At 46.3% G+C, this 18,613-nt stretch overlaps 1 protein-coding gene across 2 annotated transcripts in view; it reads right to left on the bottom strand.

Annotated features, from left to right (window-relative positions):
* Positions 1-18,613, bottom strand: part of CUNH14orf37 (chromosome unknown C14orf37 homolog) — a 161,427-nt gene that overhangs the window by 137,598 nt on the left and 5,216 nt on the right. For both annotated transcript variants that reach the window (XM_019518411.1, XM_019518412.1), the window contains exons 2-4: positions 7,363-8,785; positions 5,028-5,261; positions 2,866-3,081 (exon numbers count right to left, since the gene is read on the bottom strand). In XM_019518411.1, the coding sequence (XP_019373956.1) occupies positions 2,866-3,081; positions 5,028-5,261; positions 7,363-8,728 (1,816 nt within the window). In that variant the 5' untranslated portion in view covers positions 8,729-8,785. The remainder of the gene's footprint in view (positions 1-2,865; positions 3,082-5,027; positions 5,262-7,362; positions 8,786-18,613) is intronic.

The following is an 18,613-nucleotide window of genomic DNA, read 5'->3' as shown; positions in this document are numbered from 1 at the left end:
GACTAGAGAAAAATAACAGAGCACTTTTTCTGTTGCAAAAAATGCTCAGAGACCACTGCTATGGATTCCTATTTGAAATGTCTGGGTTTATCTGGGTGAATCACATTTGTAAACCTAGCAGTGTTAACACTGTGTAGCATACCACGGCACCTTTGAAAGGATCTCAAGGTATCCCAGGGTGCTGTGACATCCTGGTTGAGCATCACTGCGTTAAGGCAACAGCCTACACTGGGGTGCCATGGACCCTGGGAGGGAAAGAGCTATTAAATAAGAACAGGGAGCACCAGGTTTGGATGCTGCTTTGGGAAGTCCACTCCTTAGGCTAGTGAGTGCTTGAAGTATTCAGACCATAAAGAGTTAACTGCTGTTGCTTTTCTAACCCAAACCCTGATACTATAGCATGGGAGAAGGAGGGCTGGTGGGGGCATCTTGGTAGCTAGCTGTGACCAGACTTTCAAGCGCTTCCCCATCTCTCTGCCCTCCACTTGCCATTACGCAGAGGAGAGGAGGTGAAAGGGTGAGGACAATATTACTCAGAGAGACATGGAAACCTTTCCTCTTCCTATCTAATTGGAGCAGCTAACACCCAGTAACAAGGGAAGCTTGTCCCTGGATAGAACGTGGCCCACTTTTGCAGGGTGCTGCTGGGGAAAGCCAGAGCTAACAAGCCTCAGTGCTGTGAGCTGATAAAGAGGTTAACCTCAAAAAACCAGGCTGACCAGGGGTGAACTGTCTGATAAGAACAAGGTCTCTGAAACAGCTTCCACCGCCACAAGCCCTGACCACACAGTCCAGAAAACACCATGTTGCTCAGAAGCTGGGTGTCCCACAGAGCCATGTAACAAAGCCAAGAGACGCTCTGGCTTTCAGACTGGAGTCATTGTTAAAGAAGCTGTTCTAAATTACAAAACATGCTTCACGGGAACAAACACGCTTCACAAGCTGATTGGCACATGCAGTGATAAGATGGGACTGGAGTTGTTTAAAAGGAACACGCAGGAGCCCAAAATGAAGTGGGGGGGTCTCTTATGCTGCTGCTTATTGCATAAGAGAACTAGTCATCCCTAGGCAAATGGCCCTCAGTAAGAGACACAACAAAGTTGTCCATGTCCCACCTTTTGGGCAGGAATCCTGCAACTCTTAAACCCCAGTATTTAGAGAGTATGGAAATAATCAGTTCAAGGATCCAGGATGCCTACATTGAATCCTCATACCCCTAATCATGCCTGCCTATATCAGAGCCCACCCACTACCCCTATAAGCCTCATTCCTAACTTTCTCCCAAACCCTGATGTTTCCTTTAAGCTACTTCTCAGTAAAAACACTCCCTCCCTACCCCACCCCACCCCACCCATCTTCTATTGTCAAATAAAAGGTCAGATTCACTTGGAGATAAGTGGGAGGAGGGAGATGGGATTGGATGTTGCAAAGCCAAGGATGGCAGAGAAAGAGAAAGCAGCTGAAGGAAGGGGTAAGGATGGGATTTAGGGAGTAGAAGATGAAGAGGGATAGATCCATAATAGACAAAAGGCAGGAGACATGAGACTGGTAGGAAAGAGAACAGCATGAGGATGGAAGTAGTATGTCCCTGCTAGATTACATCTGTCCTTGTCATTAGAGTAAGTGGGAAGATCCTAAGGTGGGAAGGGAGAGGCAGAGGAAGGAGCAGAGATAAAGGGACAAAAAAGGTGCAGTTTGCTCTTGCAGGACTCAGCACAGTCAGAGCAAGAGCAGAGACAAAAATGGCAGAGAGTGAAAGGGCTTGGATTGGGTGAGGCATCAAAGATGTAAGGAGAGACGAGAGGCAGAGACCCAGAAGTCAGAAAAGCAGGAGTGTGGAAACAGCACAGGAGTCTTGGTGGCTCCTGGAACAGATGCCAGGGAAGACGCGAGGATGGCAAGATGAGGAGGAGATCAAAAGTGATGGACTCTGCAGGTGGACAACAGTTGCTGTTTAACCCAGCCCCACCATCCCCAATGCTTTCACTCTCCTACAGCAGCATCTCTTTGAAGAAGACGTTAGAATCCAAGAGTGAGAGGGGCTCTCAAATTGCTCAAGCTGATCTTTTAAGTATCATTGTATGGTGTAACTGAGGGCAGGCAAGTGAGGCAAAAGCCCTGAGCACTGCCTAAGGGGGATACTAGAACGTAGCCAGAGGCAGCACCCCCTCCATGATTTCTGCCCCTGCCCCTCCCTCCCGTCACTTTTTCCGTGCAGTGGCCCTGACAGCCAGGTGCAGCTCTGGGCACAAGACAGGTGAGGCGATGTGAACAACAGCCACAGCACTGGTGCTGACCAGAGGTTCAATCCCACAGAGGTAAGTGTTGGTTAACCTCTCTCCTTTTTTTTGCCACATGATTTTGGCTTTTGAATCACCACTAGACGTGCCTTTTAGCAGTGGCTTCCACATTAACCCCCACAGCAGTGGCTCATCCTGCTACATCTCTGTTGGCCACTGCCCCTGTTCTATGGGCAAGCACAGCCAAGGGCACAGAACTACCCAGTTATGCCTCTGGGATGAATTACTCATGTGATACCAAGTCCAAAACAGGCCTTTTGACCATCCAGATGCCTGATGGATATCAAATGCCCCTGGGATTTCCTTCCTCCCAGGAAAACTCTTTTATTCCCCAACCTCTTGGTTTTCCCAGCAGAGTCCTACCACAGCTTCGTAAGTGCACTCAGCTGATTGTCTCCAGTGTCCCTCAGAAAGGGGGACAAGATTTCCTGTTTCCCTTTGCACCTATAAAAGACATGCTTAGAGTTCCTCAAGTCAAAAACACAACATTAAGGAAAATCAACTATCATGGCCTGAAGTGTCACATTTAAGCAACTTGCTCAACAGCCTTTGAAAAAGGGGGTACCTTCTGATTCCAGCTGGTCCAGTCCATAGGTTACAGCCGTGCTGATCCTCCTCACAAATGGAACAACAGTCCTCCTTACAGACGACACCACTGAAGCTGGAGTTGCCAGGACCGTGGTCCTACTGGTGGTCTCCGTCGGCATTCCCATTCTGGCATGGGTAGCATCAGGTCCAGCAAGGGCAGGGACAGCCTTCTCGTTGGAGATGGTGACCAGCTCTGTTAAAGGAGAAGCAATGCCCACCAGGATGGTTGTCACAAAGTCAAAGTCGTGACATGAAAAACTCAGTAATGATTAGGGAATTCAGTCTTACAGGGAGGCTTCACTTTAAAACAAAAAAAATTATTGAACGCCATCTCTTTTATGCAAAAGCTCCCACTATGAAACAGTGCCGGCTCCGCCATAATGACAAACTATTCCTCAGAGAGAAGTCTCACAGCACAGAGACCTCCCGTAACGAGACTTCTGTTATTTTTTTGTACTTTATGCCACTGCGAAGGGTGTCAGTCGCTAAACTGGGGCAAGTTCAGAGCCTTTCAAAGGCATAAATCAAGTTGTGAACCAAGAGACAGCTGGAATTGTTTATTGTAAAGAGAAAAGATTACAAATGATTAATGTATAATTAAACGTCAGAAGTGAATTAATTACAGTGACACTCTTAGAACAGAGTCCTTTTTTTTTCCCTACAGAACATCCTCACTCAAAACGATCTAACTTGAGTGGCAATTTGCACACTACAGAACACCAGTGTATCAAGGCTGCCCCCAGACTCTTTCACCATGGGTGAAATATCATTGTGTTCCTCCGTCTTAACCAATCTATTAGATGCGTTGGTTTTCCTAGTCCTGCCAAGCTAGCCTGGTAGGAAAGAAAGCCTGTGCTGTAGTTGTAGTGACTGTGCCATTGTGTACAGCTCCCCAGGTGATGCCTGGAAAAATTCTGGTTGAGTGGGCAACAGTTTCTCCTGCTCTGCCAGAATTGAACCCCAAAGGACTTAAAAAGCCTATCAGGAAACAGAGAATATCTACAGTAATTACATCCCATCAAAAATCTGCCCATTGAATTCAAAATACTGTTCCACAACAGAAAGACCTGTAACAATCATCTCTCCCATTGGGCTAGAATCATTGTCTATGCTCAGCACCAGGGCAGGAGGCACATAGTTGCATGGCTCAAAGAGAAGCTCCTGTCTAGGCTCCAGCAGGAGCTGGGGGGGGGAAACGTTTGCTCACTCTTCATCCTTCCCTGTCTTTTTGTTTCCTGAGGGAGATTTCACCAAATCCTTGCTTTTTCCTATATACCAGACCAACACAGGGGCAACACTTACCTAGCAGACATGGGCAATCCTTATACCTCTGTGCTCCCCACTAGGGCTGCCTTAAAGATGACATGTTATCTCAAACTCTAACTTAGCTACCTTCACCTTGTACATAAAGCCCTGCAAGGAGTCCGTACCTGAAGAAGAATGGAAAAAAAGCTCACTTAGGGTTTTGTAGGTTGAAGCCAACACCATGGAACTACTCTCTGAAATGAGCTACATACTGACGCAGATCTTGGAGCATAGGGATTGTGCCCACCCTACCAGTTCCTCCAGTGATGAAAAATCAAACATTTTTGTCTCACGTCGGGACCCCCAACACTTCCAAAAAAAAACAAATAAAACTGCCATGTTTTAAGATGGTGGTGGCCAAAGAACATTTAACCTGGTTGACTCTTCTGAAATGAAAAAAAAGGGGGAAAAAAACAATTATGATCATGTTAGAACAGGTCTTTAGCTTCAGTATCTACCAAGCTTCAAACCTGGTACTGATTTAGTTATAAACAGATTTTTCCCTGTTCACAGTGGCAATGAAAATGTTCCTGCACGGTGTGGCCACAATCAGGTCAACCAATCATATTTAAAACACAGCAACTTTGATGGTGTAGATGGGTTCTCCAAACCAGCAGAAGCTGCAGAACCAGCCCCTGGAGGAGAATTGACAGCAACATCAATACCCTAGCAAAGCAAGGTCTTTTTTGCAATGAGACTGGCAAGCTGTTAAGAAGATGTAGGAGAACTCTGTGTTAAATTCGTTGTCACATCCTAAACAACAAAACTCCTAATACTTTCTTTCTCTTATGGAAAAAATAAATTTTGCATGGAAGTGGAGGCACCAAAGCCTACCTTCAACTTCTGGAGTTTTTTCAGGAGACAAATGGGAGGCAGTGGAGGAGACGAGAGTTGCTGGATAGTCTGCACTCAACAGCTGGGTGACACCAGAGACATCCGGTAGCTGGGTTGCCAGCTTACTTTCCTCCTCTGTCGCACTCATGGCCCCATGCGTAGCAAGGTCTGCTGGCGTCAGGACAGGCAAAGCAGCATCGGTTTCTTGACTGACTGTCGTTTCCTGAGTAACACCTACAGCAGTAACATTTGTCAGCACTGACGCCTTGTACACGAACTGAGTAATTATTGTGATCAAAAGCATGCAGCAAACAGGAGCAGCTGTTTGAGGGAACGGAAAACCTTGGCACGTTAGCATCTCTGAAATCAAGTTGTAAACAATGGACACAGCTACCCCCCAGATGCTATGAAGAAGGTGCAGAGTAGGGAGAGGTGAAAAGGAAATACCAACTGGGAACAACTAGGGGGATTTTTATTCCACAAGGGTCTGCTTCTGCCACAGTTACCCCACAAGCCCCACTGGGATAATAAAGCCCTGAACAGGTACTGCGCTTTGCACAGGACTTCATGCTGCATCAGGACAGAACATACCACTCAGCATAAGCACGCTTAGTTGACCAGGCTTATGTGACTGCAAGCAGCCCAATGATCAGCTCTGGGACATCAGGGGTTTTGCTGAAGTCTTCAGTGAAAGGCAGAAATAAAATCCCACAGGTCCTATTTTATACCCATCACTAACTTTATCATCTGAGACAATCCCTTGATCAAGAGAACCAGCTCAGTTGTCCAAAGTGACTATAGGATTCAACTGATTACTTGACCCAACATTCACATAACAGCAGACCCAATACACAAGATTTTTGGGTTGTTTTTTCCTTTCCTAGAAGCACGGGTGGGGCTTGGGTGGGTTTCTTTTTTTTCTTTTCTGTTACAGTAGTTTGTACAGCACCTAACACCATGGCGTCCTAGCTTCCTAGGTGCTATGGCAATACAAGTAAATGACAGCAGCATCCACTGGTCATTGCATGAAAAAGCAATGCTGCACTGATCTGGGGAAGTCACCTGCTTTCCTTCACAGGGTAAAGGTATTACACTCCCAACCCACTGCATGGTCTCCCTGCTTTCTCTAGAATGCAAAAGCCATGGCAGTAGCCAGAGAGCTAGACAAGCCCCGTGCTATCCTTCCCTATGCAGTTTTGCCACAGTGAGCCTGTTTGAACCTATAGCAAGGGCCCAGAGCTATCTGCAGCATCACAGAACCTGCCCAAGAATTGGAGCCGGGCCACAGAATTCCAGGCTGTCTGCAAAGCACTACAGCAGCAGCAGCAGCAGCTGCCGCTGCACTCACCCTGGGACAAAGGGGCTGAGAGCCAACAATTTTTCCATTCCTGCATCATCAGGGATAGCGTCAGTGGCTCCAGGCTGATTGTTATCTGCTCCCATTACTACGGCGAAACCAATGCATCGAGCCTTCGACTTCTTCATATCACAGGCTGCAGATGCTACAGAGACAGCTGTCCCCAGTTATCAGATGGTTCAGTGCGTTCTACAGCACCGAGTTTCAGTCTGCAGCTATCACAATTTAAAAGCAGGTAAGACCACAGAAGCCACCTGGTTATACTAGGGCGGGATCTGGCCTTTGCACTAACATACTGCTAGCAGAGAGGGCCTCCTTTTCCTAAATGAATCAGAAATCCCTACTGCATGAGGCAAGGAACACATAAATACAATAAATCCACACGGAAAGAGTGACACTGCCAGCCAGAATTTCTGACGTGCCCCAGAAACCTGCAGCTTATTTTTTTTTAAGAAACCTTTAAGAGGATTTTTTTTAAAAAAAAAGGTTTCTAATGTCTGCTCCCCTGAGGGTATTTATGAGGATCCCCCAGAGACACAGCCTTCACCCCCAGATGTCTTGTCTGCTATGCCTCTACTCTCCTGCCCTTGTTGGATGCACGCTCTGCCCAGGTGTGAGGAAGAGCACCTGGGTTGACTCAGGGCAGAAGGGAGCTCTGGTACTAGGGCAGAAGGTGGCAGCTGATCCACAGCCACAAGACTGGAGCGTGCAGGAGTGTCATGGGGAAACTGTATTTGGGAACACCATTCGTTTCTAGCAATCTTCACTTTTACTACAGCAGACGCGAACATGTTGGCAGTGCCTCTTTAAATATTTCTACTGCAGATGCACATTAGATCCTAGGTATGGCTCACAGCCTTTTTTTGTTCCCATTTCTTCCTTGATTTCAAGGAGGCAGATCAATAACAAACAGCAATTCTCCCAGTATATGCACTGGAGCGCAAGCACAGGTTATTTTGGCAGCTGTCGGCAAGTTACCTTTTAACGTGTTTGCTAGAGTCTGGAAGACGTCAGATTGCATATCAGTGATGGCCTCTGGCAATGGTAGAGAGACACGTTCCCTCTCCTCCATGGGTTCTGTATTTTCCACTGTGTTTGCGGCAGTTGCTTCATCTGCAGTCAGGGTGCTGAGGACAGAAACCACTGTTTGGTCAGCAGAAGCTGTTGAAATCTCTTTCCCCTGCACAGATATCGGACTTGGCCCAGCAGGATCATTTTCATCTAGGTTCACAGTAGTCACATATGCAGAAGCTGTGAATGGCATCAGTCCTTTCATATCCTTCTCCTCAAGGTCTCCTGCTGCTGTTTGAGGTGGCTCCGTTACCATGTGGTCCAACTTTATCTCCTCCTGTTTTGTGCCCCTCTCCTGGTTAATGTTCCCTACTTTTGTATCATCCCAGTCATCAGTCGGTGCAGGGACAGCTGGTGGGACTGTGACCATGCTAGCTGTAGCATGGAAGCCCCCATGCCCATTGTCAGGTCCTGCTTCCAAATTCAGGGAGGCATCTGTGAACAGAGAAGAGGGCTTTGCAGTGAAATCAGGGCCCTCTGCTGCTGTCCGCTCCAAGGTGCTGGCTACATTTGGCACCAGTGTGCCAGGCTCAGATTCAGCAGTTTGATCAACAAGAGGTGCAGGGATTGCCAGGAAGTCATCCGCCACATCTAAGGTTCGGGAGCTGGGGAGCAAAGTGGGCATTTCATCACTGCTCAGCTGGGCTGTCACTGACTGTTCCGCGTTCCCTTCAGCCTTCTTCTCTTCTGTAGCAGCCGTCATGAAAACTGGGTTATTTAGATAGGCAGAAAAGCCACGTCCTGCTTCATTGCTCTCCCCTGCTGTTGTCTTGCTACCAGCACTGCTGATGTTGGGATTTAGGGTAGTCACCGCTGTTGTGAGCATGGCCTTCATAGGTCCATTTTCACTCAGCTCTCTGTCTGGACTAGTAGGGCTAAGTTCCTTTTTATCTGTAGCAACCACTGATACCGTAGGGGTGTAAACATCCAGGCTCTTACCGTCTGGGAAAACATTACCGCTAAGACTGGTGTGCTGTGTCTCTCCTCTTGCAGTGAAGCCTTTGTTTAATGATGTCCCAGATGGCTTTGCTGACACTCCAGATGGCTCTTCTGAGATGGGATCACTGGTGGTTTGCTCAGAGAGGCCAAGGTTATTTTCCAAGCTTTGCGTGTTCAGCCTTTCTTTTAACTCGTTCCCTGCCAGGGCAGTTTGCTCTACCTGCACTGAGTCTCTCTTCTCCAGTCTCTGGAAGGCCAGGCATTGCCAGCTAGAGGATATGAGCAGGATGATGCAGGTGACCGAGCAAACCTGAAATCTGATTGATCTGCTCATATCGGAACAAAGATGGGCACAGAGCCTTGCAGAGGTAACAATTCCAGGAAGCAAGTCCTAGGGAAAAAGAACCAGAGATGCATATTTATGCCTTTTAGTCATTGTACAAGAATATGTTCTGTCATTGTACAAGAATATGCTCAAATATGGACAAATGGTTGAGGTGATTTCTTGAGCAGTTTTTCTATCAGTTTGTGGTGAAGCTGCCTGTCAGGAATTTGCCTGAATTTTTTTCACCCTGATTTAAACACAACACAATTCACTCATCCCACTTCACCCAGGGGCTCATTTCACTGGTGTGTGCTCTAGTCCTCGGAGACAGCAGCTCGCGAGTTCTCATCCTGATGCTGACATTGACCTATTCTCAGCTTCATGCCAGCCACTCTCTCAGGGGCATGGTGAGGAATAACCTGTCAGACCTTGATCCACAATAGCATGAAAACATGTGCAATTTTGAGAGGTCGCTAACCCTGTTAACTTGAGTGAAACCATTCATCCTGATCTCATTAGCTTCCTGGTTCCAATCCACTCCTATTTGCTGCTCCCTGCTCTGTCTAGGTGTGGACCCTAACCCCTAACCCTCATGTTAACCCAACCCTCCTTGGGTTGCCTGTGTTACAGCAGGGAGGTCAAAAGTCCTGATGCAGTCAGAGGCAGGGGCTGACAATCAGCTGATTGTTAGCCCCTGCAAGCACCCACTTTCAATTTGCTGATATAGGTGGGAAACTGGGATTATAATCCCAGGTTTCTCCTCCACTGACAAGCAGAAAGGGTACCATTGGGACCTGATCCCCAATCCCAAAATCATGCTGCCTGCCCTACATCTTTGAATGAATGCATGCTGGGGGCCTAAATCTCTACTGAGCATGTGTAAACTATGATTTTTCAAAAACTCATGTCTTGGCTACATTGGGGTAGATTTGCACAAGGACCAAAGGCACATTCCCAATACAAAGGCCACTCCTCTGCCAGATATTGAGCCCCCCTGCTCCAAAACTTGCGGACACTAGAGCTGTTCAAAGAAACGGCTATGGAATTTTTTGTTAGCAAAGGTGAAACAATGCGTTTCCCCTCACCTTATTTTTAGCAAGGACTGAACTGTTTCGCTTGAAATCATCCCCCAAAAATTCAATGTGAGGCACACACCTGCCAAAATTTCAGTCCAAATAGCTATAGTTTAGCCAATTACACGCACCTTGAAAACAGGGACTTGTAATGAGTAATGCTGATTGGCCTTAATAGTAGACGGCACTAACATCTCCCAAAAGAGCCATAAAAAATGTTGTATCAATACATATAATTATACTAATTAAAATGTAATAACCATATTATAATAATTGCAAGTCATATTAAAATTACTCTACTACCGCGTAAGTCTTAAGATTTCATGGTCTGAATAAGATATAAAAAAGTGTTATATTTACATATTTATTTAAAGGTACGTCAATGAGCTGTACATACAGTTTAGATTACGGTTTGTATGGGATAATTTGGGCAGGGATGATCTTGCCTCGGGCAGGGGGTTGGACAGATGACTTCCAGAGGTCCCTTCCAGCCCCACTTCTCTACGATTCTGTGATAATTCTGACTTTATATGCTGCCTGACTTTACAAGAAATGTTGGGAACTGCATATTGAAACTACATGTCACATACAGAGCCTGTGTTTTGTTTTTGAGGGGAAAAGGCTGCTTAGCACTTAGACAATATTTTACATGTTTAAAGTAATGTTTCTACATTAGGGCCTTATTAAGCAGAACATTTTATCACGTGCATGGTTTTAAACACATGAACGGTTTCCCATAAATGAATGGGACTATGAAATACCTTCCTCCTTTTCTCTGTTTGCTGTGTTCACCTGTTGTGCATCCCCCTATGCAACAATGCAGGGCAGGGACTGACTTGTAATATTTGGATGGGTTTACACTTGCTCCCACGCCCGGGAGTAGTGCCACAGAGCATTTCTTGCCCTCCAACTCCCACGCAGGTCACGCCACACTTGGAAACAAAGTGATTTAGCCTCCTCAGAGAGGACCTGAGGACAGGCCAGTAAGCATGCGCAAAACAGAGGTGAAGAGCAGCGCTAGACCCAGGTTCAGCACCACTCTAAAGCAGCTACATAGGTTCACTTGGTGCAGTTGGGGGATATGGGAGATCATGTGGATGCACCTTTGTATGCAAGTTGTGGCCCTGAACTTTCCAGGTACTATTGCCATGCCATGAATGATAAAACATGTATCTGCTGTCCATAAAAAAGATGCTCAAGTGCACAGGCCATTAGCACAAGCATAAAGCCCCAGAGAGATGTTTGTTAAACCCTCAGCCAATTTTTGCATACAACTGTGAGCATCTTCTCTGCTTTTTTTCACTTCAACTCTCCTCCCTCTGCTGCCCACCGCCCTCTCAAAAGAAATGGCCCCTCTTTTTCCTTCCCCTGCAATACAAGGTGACTTGATGCACGAGAGAAAGGGAAAGATCCAAAGTTTAACATTCACAAAAGTGTCACAAGACACCAGGAGCTGAGGTTTAAGTGAAACACAATATATTGTAAAACTTACTGATAAATCATGAGAATTGGTAATACTTAGGTTCTTACTCTTTTCCCTTCCTTCTCCTCTTCATGCCACAAAAAATTATCCTCTCTGCTCAGAATCTGAGGCCTGGGAAAGTTTAATCAGCCTAGCAATCTAATCCCTTAGTGCTTTTTAATTACTAAAAAATGCACAAAAGTATATTGTGTAAATGAACAAATCAATAATGCCTAATGGCATGTGTCTGCTATTCAGTATGAATACAAATTATTTTCACCTCACTCTCCCCATTAGAGCTTGCCAGTTAAGATCATTTGGAGATTGTGGAAAAGTGATTTTAAAAAAGATTTTTCAAAGGAAACTGTCAGGTCAGATTTGACTCAGAATTAAATGTTTGTCAAAAAACAAAAAAAATATTTCTACAGAAGGTAAAAAAAGTTTTAATGGAAACAGTTAAAAAAACAAAAAACAAATAAAAAGACATAAAGCTTCCCATGCAGAGCTTTAAACTCAACCTTACTAGTTTTGCATTATGCAAGAGAAGACAAAGATGAAATCAAGTAGAAAACAAAGATATTGCATTGAGAATGTCCTCATGGTGAGGATTGCACAAAATGAGCAAACAACAGATATTGTGGAAAGCAAGCTAGATTTTCCCCCCCCTCAAATTTTACACTCTTGGGCATTACTGTATAACAGGGAATGGCAGATTTGATGGATTCTAACACTTTAACACGTTTAACAAAATAATGTTATTATTTTATAAGCAACTTAATACTTTGTAAATATTTTTCTAGTTCTACCTTCCTTCCTCTTCCCCCCACCCACTTCCTTAGAGACACCTCCTATGCGCAGTCACAGCCCCGAGCTAGTTTGAAAGCCGTGCTGGCCTGCTATTATTACTGATATCATTACTGGTATCACTTAAAATTCCCAGCTGAGGTCAAGTCCTCAGCCTGCTACCCACTGTATATACATAGTGACAGGCAGAGTCTCTGACCCGAAAAAGTTTCCAGTCTAACTAGACAAGACAGACCAAATACAAAAGAACAGACGTATTATCATCATCTTACAAAGAGGGACGGGAGGCCTAGCTTTGCCCCGAAAACTTCAGGGCATCCATGCCCAAACTTCGTCTCTGGCAGCAGAGACCTCCTTCCTGCTCACCCAGTTCCACCACATCTAGGAAGGTAGAACTAGAAAAGTGGGGTGAAGCTTTCACTGCTATCTGGCAGCCAGCAGAAGGAGCACATAGACCAGGAGCGCCAAGCTCTGCAGGCTGGATGAGTGGTGTGGAGCTGGTCTGCAGCTGGAAAGACCCCTCCCGCCACGCCCCCGCCAGCATACCTAATCTGGCAGCTGCTCCACCAGTCTGGGACTAGCGCTATGTGCAACGCAGGCCCGGAGCAGGCAGAATGGGTGCCATGTACACGGTGCAGTCCCCAGTCTGGGACCCGCACTGCACACAGTACCCGTGAACACTGGACAGACTGGCTGGAGCAGGTGTCATGCAGGACACGTGAGGCAGGCCATGCAGTCTGTCTGGGGCAGCCGTGTGCAGCGTGTCTGCTGCTCCGACAGGTCTATGCCATGCATGGCACCCATTACAGCTGCTCCAGGATCCCCCAGGCGCAGCACAGGTCCCAGACCAGCTAGAGCAGCTGCCAGATCGGGTATGCTGCAGTGGGAGAGGAGAAAGCAGTGGAGCTGCAGATCCAGTCCATCCCACTGATGGGCCCTGCACCAGGGCCACATGCCATGCCGAGTGGGTCTGATAAACCTAGGGGCAGCACCAGGGACCAGATGGCAGGGTTCTGAAGGCTGGCACCACCCTGCGGGCTGTATGTTTGACACCCCTGATGAAGACCATCTTATGCTTTCTGCTAGCTGCCGTTGTCCTTTCAGCAGCTGGTGCCTTCCCAGGGTGTACTTTGTGCTCTGGCAGTAGAGCGGTGAAGAGCCAGCAGGGGCGCATAGATATGGATGCATTTTGGTGGCATGGGGTGGGCAGCTGCTGTTTGCTCTCTGCCAACATCTGGTGGCAAAAGTCACACAGGGAGTCAGTGGCAGCCAGGAATCAAGTCTAGGCTTCTCAACTCCATCAGGCCTCTGGGTAAGCATGTGGGCACAAAGCTGCAGGATCAGGGCCGCGCACATTTACTCACAGTGGGAAGGACTTATTTCAAGGAAGATTAAACAGAGCTCAAAGCCTGACTTGGCTTTATTAAAAGACTGGATTGGATTTTGCACTTAAGCAGCAGTCTCTTTGCTATCCTCTTAAATACAATAATGCAACATATTAAATGAATTAATGGTGGAAAGCTTAAAGCAAAGCCGACTCAGACTTTAACAAGAAGAGATCAGCTGCACACAAGCTCACTGTTTGTGCTGCCCTCAGTCATGGACCTGTTTGCAAATATCCATCCTCTTTTCTGACTGGATTTAGGCCTTGTCGACTCTACAACTGTAGTGGAGTCAGGGGAACCATGTACTGTTAACATTTGCAGTTGATTGGGACTAACCACAACCACATAAACAGACAAGAGACTTTTCATTAATAATCTAGGAGACTATGTTATAAATCTAATAAAATCCCATATTTGAGCGCATCCTTAAGTGCTTCTGAAGTCTTGCCAGAATTCCTCTTGAGCTAAAACTTTCCAAGAGAAAGTAATGTAGAGGGAAAGTTAGTTACAGCTTCAGCTATGGAGTCATTGCCACCATGCCATCATTCAGGGACCAAGAACAGTGCAGTTTACTTCCCAGGCATTGCTAAGCAGCACATCCAGGCAGGAAGGAAAACCTACCTCTTCCTTTTGAAGCAACACTCGTGACCCATCCTCAAAGATCAATCGATTCCAGGTGGTGGTTTAAACTTGGATTACATTTTTAAGCCAAATTTTAAATTGGTTTACATTTTTGCTATGTAAAATTAAAGGATACAAATGCACTGGGCTGGAAAAAAAAGAGGGAAAGAAGCAGGAGGAGGGGAATTGAACATGGAGAAGTAAGCAAGGCCCAGGGGAGAGGTGGGCAGTAGCAGTCCATGAGCATAACGAGAAGCCAATGACTTCACCTCGCCTTAGGCAAGTCCCTCAACTGAGCCAGTGTAAACCACTTCAGGAGCCTTGGTGTGAACAGCTCCTCCACTGAGACAGGATATTAAGAGCGCTGCTGATAAGCTAGATGCGATGCAGAAAGCCTCCAGAGCTCTGCTGTGCCAAGGTAACCAGCACTGCTGCTGGCCTGGAATTTGCCTGACAACCAAATCTCAGTTTGTGAAGAGACCATTTCTTAAGAGGGACGGCAGGTCCTGATTAAAAGTTTTCTTTTGCTTTATATCGAGACTTGGTTTGGAGGAAGTCCCATCTATCACATGTGATATCACAACTCAGGGATGCCCAACCTCTGGCCTGCAGGCCAAATACAGCCCAGGGAGCCATAGGCATCCAGCCCAGAAAATCTGGTGGCAATAAACACAGTCACTCTTTCCTGCTGCCAGATTCCCAAACCCCAAGTCTCGTGCAGCAGATTGGGGCCAGGTCATGCCCCCTCCCCGCCACCCCTGCTGGGCCACACTTCATTTCTGGGCCACATTTCATTTCTGAGCCCCCGCCCCCAGCCCTGTGGGGCTGGGGTGAGACCACCTCTGGGCCGGCTCAAGCCCCATCCCTGCACATGGGGCTGGATCACACCCCCTCTTCCTCCTCCCATGGGCCAGGATGGAGCTGACCCATGGCCCCTTCTCCCTCCCTACCCCCCCCCCAAATTGGAGCTGGGACACCCCCCATCCTACTCTGTATGACCAGATGGGGCCCTGCCATGACTTCCCTGTGCCAGGTCGGGACCACCAGCCAGATCCAGCCCACGGACAGCCTGGGCACTGCCCTTCCAGCCCACTGGCCAAAAAGTTTGAGCATCACTGCCACAGTTCTTTTCACACGGCAGTGCTTAAAATGGCAGGTAGGGAATAAAAGCCACAGACAATGTCCTCATTCACCAGTTTCCCCTTATGTAGCCAAGGAGCTAGCAGACGTAAGTTATGACAAGCAGCTATCAAGAAATCACACAGGCTAAAGATGAAAGACCTGTTAGGAGATCAGATTTTATTCTTTGCTACAGCACAATCAGTTAACACAATATATTCTATATCACTTTGCTGAGTCTAGCTTTAACAATCTCAAGAGCTGGATTTTCCATCAGGAAAAAAATATGCTTTTAGCTCCTTTGTGGTCTTTGGTAAGTTTTAATCATGTTTTTTGATTGGGGGAGGAGGGGAACCCTACTTGCCAACAGAGGAAAATCAAGCTTTTAAACACTTGAATGGATACTCTGGCCCTCATGGCCTGTCCTCAAGATGACACTTGTACTTGGAAATGGCTGAAGTGAATGCAAGTATAGGAAAAGCACCAGAGATAAACAGGTCATCGGCTTCACACAAATGGGTACCTGACCTGTGCAAGACATCTTTCTGCCTCTCTCAAACTGGAAGCTAGATTATATACCAGCTTCCCTTAGCTGAATGGTCCCAGATATGTTCAACCATGTGATTTAACCGCTGATTGACACAGGTAGTAATCAGGAAAATGCTGGAAATCCTCAGTTTACACATGAAAACATAAAACATACCGGAGAGTATTGGCCAGCAACCAAATTCTGCAGCACTGGAGTGCTAATGTGCACGGCCCCAGGCTCTCGGCATTATTTTGGATGCCAGGGTCTGATAGACATCAGTGATCTGACAGTGCAGAACTAACTCCTGCTATACTCTCCTGTGTACATGTCTGTACTTCTCCTCGTGCCAGATTCTCGCCAGGCCAACCATCCAATAAATCACAGATGCGAATGCCTTTTGTTTCGTTAGTTCAGATTATCAGACCTCGACCAGTTAGAACAAAGTGCCCATCTACTCGCACAGCTAACAGTTTCCAGTGAATAAAATGGCTTTAAAACAAAAAAGGTGCCAATAACAACTTGTGTGTCAGATTAAGCAAAAGGGTGGGAAAAGGCACAGTCATGCTTTTACCACTCCCTGAGCAAGGTACTGCATTCCCTGCATAAACTCTGGACAAGATCATCATCAAAAGGGTATCTTTAAGAAACCAAAAATATCCTCACTTTTCTAGGAAACAAACTCCATGATTTATCCACTCTAGGCAGGCATCTGCCCTAACAGAGAATGAAAGACCAAGCAAAACAGAAACTCCACATCAGTCATTCATCTGCACTGCAAGGATCTGGGCTGGAACTATGTCAAACCTCTCTACTTGCATTTCTTACGGTCATTTTTTGTCTTCTCAAAAGAAATGAAAAGATGAAAGGATGAGAGCAGATTACGTCTCATATAGCAACATTTGCAAGGAACTAGGCTGGCACCTGGGTTTGTTCAGCATTTGCATGAAGTGTTTTCTATGTTGATCTATAAAAGCCTGTAGCTCTCTCTGCAGACCTATGTCCAGAGAAACAGATATGCAGTATAACTTCCACAACTCCTCCTGCAGCTTCACTCAGGCAGATTCATGCTATGTGCTCTGTACTTCAGGGATTCTTTATTTTTCTCTCTTTCCAGCTCACTGCTCTAATCCCTTTGCTTTCCAAGACACCTTCCCCCTCCCTCTGCCCCAAAACACACACAGCTCCAACCCAGAAATCTTCCCACTCTGATTTCAGGTCCTGGCTTCCCCCCCTAATGTGGTCTCTCTCAAATGACAGGATTTCTCCATCTCAGATGCCAGGTCAGGCCTGTCTAAGCCAAGTTTCTTTACACATTGGTCCTTCCCCAATCTACCCATGGCATTTCTATTGCATCCTTCACTGCTAACTACACAAAGCACTCCATCTCACTTGACACATGCTTCTATTACAAGGCAACCCATACTGTGAATATCCAATATCACCGCAGCTTGGCTACCTTGCTGATAAGGCTCAGGATGAGAGTTATCTTTGACCATATAACTAAAATGGTCAGCCTCTCCCTTTGCTGTCCATCCCCTTTCACATTGTCCTTCACACATGCCACTATTGAACAAACTACCTCCTTGTGCTGCTCTGTTCCCAGCTCTGAATGACAAAAGGAGAGGAAGAGTGAGGCTGCGGAAACCAGGAGCAAGGGTGTTAGGCCAGGGCTGAGCCAAAGGGAAAGCCAGCGGGCTGGATGCCACTCACACGGTTCTGGCCTGGCTACTACCACCTTGTTTTGAATGGAGGGAAATTAATATCTCATTGTAACAGCGATCATCAAAACTTACCTGCCACACAAAACACAGATGCGCCCCGTCTGTACATGTTTTGGTTTTTTTTTTATCATTTTCCCTATTATGATGGACTAATGACTAAAAAACAGCATTGCAAACAGGCACCTTTCATCTAACCAACCATCCCTGAGCCCTGCCCCCTCCGATGCGATGCAACCCGGGTGCAGAGTCCTCGGAAACACAAGGCACCTTCCTTACAAGCCATCACCTTCCCTTCACTTCACCCCAGGGTCGATTTCAAAGCAAATCTGACTAGGAAGCACTTGCTAGACTGACCTTCTGCTAGGCAGTTCACGACTGGCTGTTATTATTACTATGATTATTACTTATTAATTCCTAGACTGACTTACTGCTAGGCAAGACACAACCAGCTGTTATCATCATCAGTTCCTAGACTGATTTACTGTTAGGCAGAGCACGACTGGCTGTCGTTATTATTATTATTATTTATTATTAATTCCTAGACTGATAACTGTTAGGCACAACAAGACTGACAGTTATCATCATCATTATTAATTCCTAGACTGATTTACTGTTAGGCAGGACATGACAAGCTCTAATCATTATTATTATTAATTCCCAGACTGAATACTGCTAGGCAGGACACAACTAGCTGTAATTAATATTATTCAGTTAATAATTAAGAAATCAGTCTAGGAATTATGACTACTACTATTACCATTATTATTAATAATCAGTCTAGGAATTAATAACAATAACAATAATTCCCGGACTGATTTACTACTGGACATGACAAAACTAGCTATTATTATTATTAATATTATCATCATTATCCTTATCGTTATTATCATTATCCCTAGCCAGGTAGATGGCCAGGCAGGACACAGCCAGCTATTACTGCTGGTGTTGATGCCGTGTATCCTCCTCGGCCTCTCCAGTGCGCAGACCAAGTGTCCCTGGACTGATCCGGCCGCGCAGGGCAGTGGCCAGCTGTGAGGATGACTACTAGTAGGATTCCCAGACTGATTCACTGCCCGGCAGGACAAGACTCGGGGTTTGTTCATCATTAATATTATTACCACCCCCCCCCCCCGGCCTCGCGCGCACAAAAGGCTCGGGCCGCCCCAGGACAAGCCCGGCC

Source organism: Gavialis gangeticus, unplaced genomic scaffold, assembly GCF_001723915.1.
Source record: "Gavialis gangeticus isolate Ggan-Ray unplaced genomic scaffold, GavGan_comp1, whole genome shotgun sequence".
Lineage (NCBI taxonomy): Eukaryota > Metazoa > Chordata > Crocodylia > Gavialidae > Gavialis > Gavialis gangeticus.
The sequence above is the reverse complement of the archived record's forward strand: the minus strand, read 5'-3'. Positions and strand labels throughout refer to the sequence as shown.